General features: G+C 42.1%; 1 protein-coding gene across 1 annotated transcript; it reads right to left on the bottom strand.

Moving 5' to 3' along the window:
- Positions 1–206: 206 nt before the first annotated feature.
- LOC131018623 (uncharacterized) lies at positions 207–8,344 on the bottom strand. The gene is made up of 3 exons (XM_057947338.1): positions 7,576–8,344; positions 7,004–7,483; positions 207–407 (listed from the first exon to the last, which is right to left on the bottom strand). Exons 1-3 carry the CDS (start codon positions 8,314–8,316, stop codon positions 207–209), a joined length of 1,422 nt encoding a protein of 473 aa, XP_057803321.1. The 5' UTR covers positions 8,317–8,344.
- Between the last annotated feature and the right edge of the window lie 56 nt (positions 8,345–8,400).

Genomic DNA, 8,400 nt, shown 5'->3' with positions numbered 1-8,400 from the left:
ATCTCCGGCGCCTCCCTTATCACTCCCAGCCGCCGCACCCCCTGCACACCATCTCCGGCGCCTCCCTTATCACTCCCAGCTGCCGCACCCTGCACACCATCACCGCGTTCCACCACCACCGCTCAGGCCAGCCGCCAGAGCGTGTCCTACTCAACGCCGCCTCACCTACTCCGTCACCTCATCGACGCCGCCACCCCCCACCTCACCTACTCCGTCTTCCTCCGCCTGTCGCCTCTCTGTCCACCTCCCTCAAACCCATCATCTCCAACAACGCCACCGCTTTTATCCTCCTGCACCGCCAGGAGCGCCATGGCTGCAGATCCCCAAATTGCGGCCCTCAGCCTCCTAGATCCCCAAATTGCAGCCGTCGCGAGTCTCTCCACTGCCAATACATAACCTCCTCTGACCTTCTCCGACCCACACACACCACGCAACAACAAACACCAAATCCCAACTCCTCTTCCTCCTCCTCGTCGCCGCCGCCGCCAGATCTGGGGGTTTCCCCCTTTTTACCCCATCGCCACCTCTGCATTCTCCGACCCACACACACCACGCAAGGATTGTGGCTTCAGATATGGGGATTTCTTCCCATTTGATATAGATTTTCCCTCACCACTCCTTCGATTTCATTCGGCTCGACACCGATTTTGGAAGGTTGGAGGCGGAGGAGGATGTGGGGGTTTTGCAAATTTGGGGATTTGTGTGGTGTTTTCGTCGTGGTGTGGTGGTGGAAGGTGGCGGTTGAGTGGTGGTGGAAGAGGGGAGGCAGCGCCGTTGCTGCTGTGTTGATGTCGGAGAGGCGTTCCTCACCTGAGAAGCAGGGGCTGCTGCCGTGTTGATCTGGAAGATGTTGGACAGACATTTGCAATTTTTTTTTTTTCGAGTAAATTCTTCAAAATATCAAAACGACGTCGTTTTGCCCACGTGGGTAAAAAAGCCACTCAATATGCCATGTAATGTCCACATAATCATCGGTCAAACTTTGCAATTTTAAAGGTCATGTGCAATTTGCAAATTTAGTGATAGTTCATGTATTTTTTGGCTACTTAAACTATTGACTTCACTTTTAAAACAATTTTGTTCTAAAGATGAAGTCTTTAGTTCGATAATATTTGTTAATTAGTGATCGAATTAAGCATCCAATTTGTAACAAATAGTTTGAAAAAGAAAACGTCTTAGTACCTTTATAATCAAATATGACATTTTTTTATGTTATTTTCTCTATATTCAAACATTGTAGTCAATTACGGCATATATAATTAATGAGTACTTGGCATGTATAATTAATGAGTACTGAAAGCATAAAAAATAGTAGAAAGATTTGTAGAACAAGAATTGAATAGGAAAAGGTGTCTTCATAAGTTTAATTTATGCTGCAATATGCCAATATTATATGAATGCGCTGTTTGAATCGAAACATAATTTCATATTACAAATATAGTTTGGTTGATTTTGCAGGAGGTTGGGAATTTTATTTGAATGTACACATTCACTGTTGTGTATTTTTTCATTAGCGTATCTGAGTGCATCGTGGAGGAGCGAGCATATAGGCGGGAGAAGAGTGGAGACGAAGAATATCCTATTAAAATTTGCTTCATGCCAATGCGGAAAAGAAAAGACATTTAATAGTTGTATGCAAGTTTGATTTGTGTTTTACAAGAGTATTGTTATAATTCTATTTATTTTTTGTTCTTCGGTTTATTTTCTTTACTCTGTTCACATGTACCAATTGTCAATGTTAATTATAATTGATGTATTTGACAATTTTTTTTGTCAATTTATTATTGATATCTATTTATCGTACGAAACAGTAATATTAAGTTATAGCATAAATTGATGGTCAATATATGAAAGTAGCCAGGAGGCAGTGGGGTCACTGGACCCCCTCTCCCCTGAATTTTGAAAATTTTGTAGGGGTATTTAAGTAATTTCGCATATATTAATAAAAAATAAATAAATATAGATTTTATATTAATTTTTAAAGAAAATCTCTAATCCCATTCCAGCCCTACCGTTTTCACATTTGCCTTCTTTTTATTATTTTTTTGAAACGACCTTCTTCTCTTTTTCAAATCTCAAACTGAATCTCTGCTCAGCTGCTCCCACGTCCCGCTAGCTTTGGCGTTCCGCTTAGAGGTTTCTTCCCGTCGGTTATTAGCTTCGATTTTCACCGGCAGCTTGTCTCTGTGCCGCTGTCGATGCCGTCGCACCGCTCACTCTCTTTCACGAAGGTAGGTACTAACTCGCCGACAATTAGTTCAGACTTCAAATATCCATCCTCTCCAAACTCGAATTATTGTTGAGTGAGAATTGTAAACTGAAACTCCAGAATCGACCATCTTTGACAAGCAATGGGAGTCTTTCATTCCAATGCTGGGAGGGGAAAGAAGAGGGTATGCTGTTGTTAGGTCCGGAGGGTCTCGAATAGGTGTATGGGGGGAATACACTTATATGCTATTTTTCGAGAATGAAAACGAAACTTTAAATACAAACTAACTCAACCTGTTTACTGAAAAGAGTTTTGTGAAAACAGGGTTGGCGACTGATACTGAATACTCTTCAGTAAGGAGTTATCAGTTAAGTCAAAGACTTTAACTTATACACGTAAGGCTTCAGTCGAGTTTGATAAACAGAGATATGTTATGAATCTTACTGACTATCAGAAGATAGATCAGTTAGACTGATAACACACGCAGCGAAAAACTTTTGTTTCGAAATAGCCTGTGTAATTAAACACGTTGTCAGTCGTTAGGCTTCTCTTTGCAATTAATCAGTTTTCAGTTTAAGAAGATAAGAGCACATGTAAGAATGTAAGTACTGAAAGCTGTAAATAACACAGAGATTTTTTCGTGGTTCGGAAAACACTTCCTACATCCACGGTCGGTTGATCAGACCAACAACTTCACTGGGCAAGTGCTTACGGGTGCACTGCAAACCGATGCTAGTGCTTACGGGTGCACAACAAACCTGAACGTGTGCTTGCGGGTGCACACAAGCTGAAACGACTGAAGATCCTATCTTCAGTACCAACACACTGGGTTGGATTTCTCACTCCTAGCGCACACTGGGCACTAAGACCTCACGGAGACAAAACTCTGGTTTGAACTCCTTTTCGACACAAACACTCAATTCGGTTGATTAAAGAGAGGTTTGAAAACTTGCCAACTAAACTACAAAGAACAAGTTCTTTACAGTCAGTTTTACCTAGGCTTTGTATATACAATATTTGCCTAGGTGTTGGATTTGTATACTGAAAGCAAGAACCGTTTTATGCTTGTATACAATGTTTCCTAAGTTCACTATCCAATCTCATATCTGATTGTGTTCATGATTGCATATGTATGTTCTCTATCTCTATACAAGTAGATTATATGGTGTGTTGTAGATCACAGAAGCCATATAATTGGATTAACCTTAAGAGGTATAATATGATCACAGCCGAGATGACTTTAGGACGAGTCATCGGTTTAGGCTGCGGTATAGATGGAAGTAGTTTGTCTTGACTACTTGTCTATACCGGTACGTCATAACGTATTGATAGGACCACAGTGAGATGTATTCTTCTATCTGACTTAAGTGAAGAATCAAGATCTCGGTGACTTAATAAAATCTTAATACTAATAAGATTTCGAATATATATGTTTATTCGTGTATCACTTTGATTTACTATGAGTGAGAGTTATATAGTAACTTGAGTACTCTGTATCTTGGGTGATAGCGGTTAATATATGATATTTGATTATCTGTATTAGTACTCGTATCCGATAGAGGATAATGACATCCCCTTAAGAAGCTCAATAATGTTTATTGCGTTAAACTCTGCAGGTTGATTAAGTTCAGGCGCAATAATAAGGTTTGAGTGGTACTGCTTAAGGATAACAAAGAGATTAATTAATTTAAGCTGTCAAAGCTCTAATTAATTAATGGATGTCGGATATTTTAAATACGAGGATTTAATAAGTCTAAATACAAGCCCCGACTCAAACACCGGCAATAAAGGGGTAAGTCAATATTGGTTCTCTAGTGGAATGAACTGATATTTATAAATTAATTATGGTCTGGGCCGACCATAGATAATTAATTTATTTGAGGCCTATCTTTATTCCTTGTATTTGGTCCCTGGACTGGCCCAAAGTCTCCTAGCCCAAGAAGAGAGAGAACACGCCTCCTACACCTAATCTGCGCCTCCTACGTATTTATTTTATTATAAATACAGCTGTCAGCTCTCAGGAAATATACACTGATAAAATTAGGGTTTTGAGAGCTGTGTGGGGCGCAGGAAATCGTGTGGAGCATTCTCTCTTGGGACTTTCACAGTTCGTTGTCCATCCAACGGTGAAAGCTGAGCGGGATACAGTTCAGAAGATCAGAGCTGGAGTCAGATTTTTCGCAGGAAATCAAGTTCTGGCAGTTTCGGGAAAACGACCATAACTTCCTTCACAGAACTCCGATTCAGGCGAAACAGGCGGCCACGGAAAGCTCTCTCGAAGACGAAGAAGTCGTATTTCTGGGCAGAATACGATTTGAGGACGTTTGAGGCTTAAAAAGAAGGCTTGAAGCTGTCTGGTCTGTTCAGCTGCGAGTTTGACGAATTCTTCTGAATTCTTCAGGTATTTCTGAACTCCAACGTGCAGCACTTAAATTCATAGGAGCATGTTAGGGATTAATCGTTGTATGATAAATTAATAATAATCCAAGAAACGATCATCGGGCAATTAGAGTATTAATTCAGTTTAATATTCCTTCACTAAGGTCTAAGAGAATGTATGTAATCAGCGGTGACTGATTTTTGGCTTTGTGATTCTCTTCTTCAATTGAAACTTTGGGGAGGCTTGGTTTAGCTGAGTACCAAATTTGGCAGCGTTTCAGCTTATGTTGTTGAATCGGTGAAGATTGAAGTGACCCTCGAGCGCTATTTATTGGAATTGCTATAACACCCCGTATTTAGTTTACCTTACAATAGTATCGAAATACTATTGAGAGATTAAGGACTAGCTTACTAAAGACGAGAGGAAGTTGTCGATGGATGGTAATATGAGTAAAATAGAGATGTTACGAGAATTGAGAATGATGCTAGAGTTGAGATGGAGATGATAATTGATAACACTCATGTTTCCATGGTTTTAGTGTTCATATGATGTCAATTTTATAGGAAACTAAGTGTTGGATGATTGTTTTATACTTAATTTGCTTTATCTTTTGAAACATGTTTCTTACTCGAACTTTGAATGAAATTTCAGGTTTATTGAGTTCGAATTTGGAAAACTTACCTGAAATAGAAGTTGTAGATCGTCTCGATAAGAGTTCGTGAGCGCAAACGGATCATAAATCGGAGTTCGGACGAGAAAGTTATGAGCAAAACAAGAAAGTCGCGCACAGCAGCGAAACGGCGGCGACCTCGCGGCGACCGGGCGGCGACCGCCGCCCGAACAAGGATTGTTGGGAAGGAGCCGGCGACCTGCCGGCGACCGCCGGGCAGCCCGCCGAGTTTTCGGCGCCACCTCCGTATTTTTGCGTTTTTTAGGCATTTTTCAAGTCCTTTTCGAGCTCAAACTCTGTATTTTACCCTGGTACTATAAATAGGTCTTCTTTTGACCTATTTTGGGTTCCTTTTCAGTTCCAAACTTTATTTTTCAGTTTTCTAGCTTTCAGAATTTCATTGCTTTCTAGTTTTCAAGGCTTGGATCAAGACTGAAGATTCAAGCTGCTACAATCATTCTTATTCAGTTTTTATACAATTTAGTTTTTATTATTGCTTTCTTTTTAATTATGTTTATGCTTTCTTTTATTATGTCTGGCTAGTTTCGTTTAGCTGATTCTAGGGTTTGTAAATAGTTAATTGAATTTATGTGATTTATTTGTTAATACCTTTGTGCCTTCCAGTTTATGATTCATAATTCCTGGTGCTTAATTTCTTGTGAATTATCTGATCAATAGTTTGCATGTTTAGCTATTCGGTTTGAGACCTAGCGGAGATAACTGTTTAGCGGATTCAGGAATGTATGATATGATTTTAACCTTGAGACCTAGCGGAGATAGGTGGATCATAGGGAGCTATTCTTAGGAGCTATTGGGAGTTAGTAGATTCTCTTGAGACCTAACGGAGATATATAATTTACTAATCTACGATCGTTGCTGCTCTAGCGAGAGTGATTGATTAATTAAGTGATCTCTCATCATAACTGGATTAAACTGGTACATAGGATTAATAGATTTATTATGTGGATTTAGTTAATGAATTTACTACCCTAGGATCAGTTGTCTTTTATACTTGAATTTTTCCTACGTGCTTTTATTTATCGTTATTTGCGTTTTAGTTTAAGTTAATTAAACCTTCCTGCTTTCGTTTACCTGCATACTGTGAGAGTCTGTTTAGGAGATAGCTAAAGTAGTTTCGTTGTGTCAGTCCCTGTGGATACGATATCCGATTGCTGTTTATACTACGATTACACCGTGTTAGTTGCGGTATTTTTGTTGCTAATAAAATAGTGATCAACTTTTTGGCGCCGTTGCCGGGGACTGTTAAGAAGTTGCTTTAATATTTTCGATAGGACTTTATAGTACTGTAGGTTTTATTTGTTTTTATTTTTCTTTTCTGACTGTTAAAAGTTGTGTTTCTGTAGGTTGCATATGAACACACGATCTCACTGAAATCCTCTCTTTGAGTTTGACCCTGAAATCAATAAGACCTTGCGCAACCTAAAGAAGCAGAACGATCAAGTTGAGACAGAAACGATGGCTACTCCAGAGCAAATCCAAATTCGAGCTTTGCAAGAGCAGTTGAAGAAGCTGCTTGATGCACAGGAGACAAGAGAGGCTCAGAAACAACCAGCCATCAATGAAGCATTCATACCACAGTATGTGTACCAGGAGCCCCCACGAGTGAACGTTAACAACTTTGAGCTGAAAACGGGTTTGATCACGATGGTCCAACAGAGCCAATATGGTGGACAAGCGATTGAAGACTGGTGAAACTCTTGAGTCCGCTTGAAGGCTGTATCACATAGGCAAAGAGGGGTCCGAAATCCTCCAAGTACTCTTGAGTCCGCTTGAAGGCTGACAAAGTGCCTTCCAGCATCAACCCCAGAAAGTGTTGACCCTGCGGAGACAAGAAATACTCCAGGCGTTGATCTCGCGCCCCCAAGACATAGGCACGATGCTGCGCCTCCACAAGCGTTTTCTTCCAACCCCGCCGGGTCTCCTTGTAGGCTTCTTCATATCCTGCCTTGAACCGGGCCAAGTTCTCATGGCCTTCCTTGGTCGCCCTGATCAGCTCAGAAACCAGGGAAGACTTTTCCACCTCTGCTTGAGCCAGCTGAGCCTTCAACTCAGCAATTTCTGCTTCAGCCTTACTCAGACGCTCCACCACCCCAGCGACATCATCATCACGCTTGGCGATGTCCGCCTGCTCCTTCTCCCTTTCTTTCTCTGCCATGTCGTAGTCGTGGATGCACTTAACAGCTCCCCACATCCGAGCCTCCACCTGCAAGAAAACAAAAGGGGTTCCGACAGAACAATAAAAAGGTTAGTAACTTCGTTTTTCTTTCTATGATAAAAGTATAAGAAGTAGGGTACCTGAAGAGCCAACTGGCATAACTGAGTGGCTAAAGCTCCCCGGGGCAATTGCTCCACTTTCTCCTGGTCCTTTGAGTGGACACGAGCTATCAAGGCATCAATTAGCCCTTGACCCGACAAACTCGAGATCGGCCCAGGAACAACATCTGCTGGTTCATCAGCAGGGGACACCACAGATTTCCCCTTGCCTTTTCCCCCGGCAGAAGCGGGAACTTTAGAGCTACCAGCAGACTTCTTCGCTGGCCCCTTGCCCTTCTCCATGGCAGACGAGAGAACTTTCGAACCACCAGCAGATTTCTTCGCTGGCTCTGGAGACTTGCTGGCCTTCTTCAGGTCCGCCTGCCTCTCTTTTTCACCGACGGAGATCAGGGAACCTCTCTTCCTTTTCTTTGATAATTCGGAGAGGGTGACACCAGGGACCGAATCAGGCGAGGGAACTTCATCGGTAATGTCCACAATCTGGACATCTCCTTCATCGGCACCAGATGTATCACCAGCGTGGGAGCGGCCACGCCTATGAATAAGGCTACCCGCATCAACCCCCTCGGCATCAAAGGGGCGTGAGACTTCCACATTTCCCTCTGGGACTTCTACCACAGGAGGGAGGGCGACCGGCTCGGCCCCAATTGGCTGTTCTGAGGGGCCTGTCCCAGAAGCAGAACCCCCAGTACCATGCTCCCCACTGGGAACAGGAGAAGCAATAGTGGGCAGATTGTCCCCGCACTTCTTCCTCCAAGACATGTCTGCAAATCAAAATGCTATACCGTTAGCAGCAGGGTAACAGAAGTTAATGTATTTTTCTATCTCATATTCTTTACCTATTGA

The sequence above is a fragment of the Salvia miltiorrhiza genome, chromosome 3, assembly GCF_028751815.1.
Source record: "Salvia miltiorrhiza cultivar Shanhuang (shh) chromosome 3, IMPLAD_Smil_shh, whole genome shotgun sequence".
NCBI classification, from domain to species: domain Eukaryota; kingdom Viridiplantae; phylum Streptophyta; class Magnoliopsida; order Lamiales; family Lamiaceae; genus Salvia; species Salvia miltiorrhiza.
The sequence above is the reverse complement of the archived record's forward strand: the minus strand, read 5'-3'. Positions and strand labels throughout refer to the sequence as shown.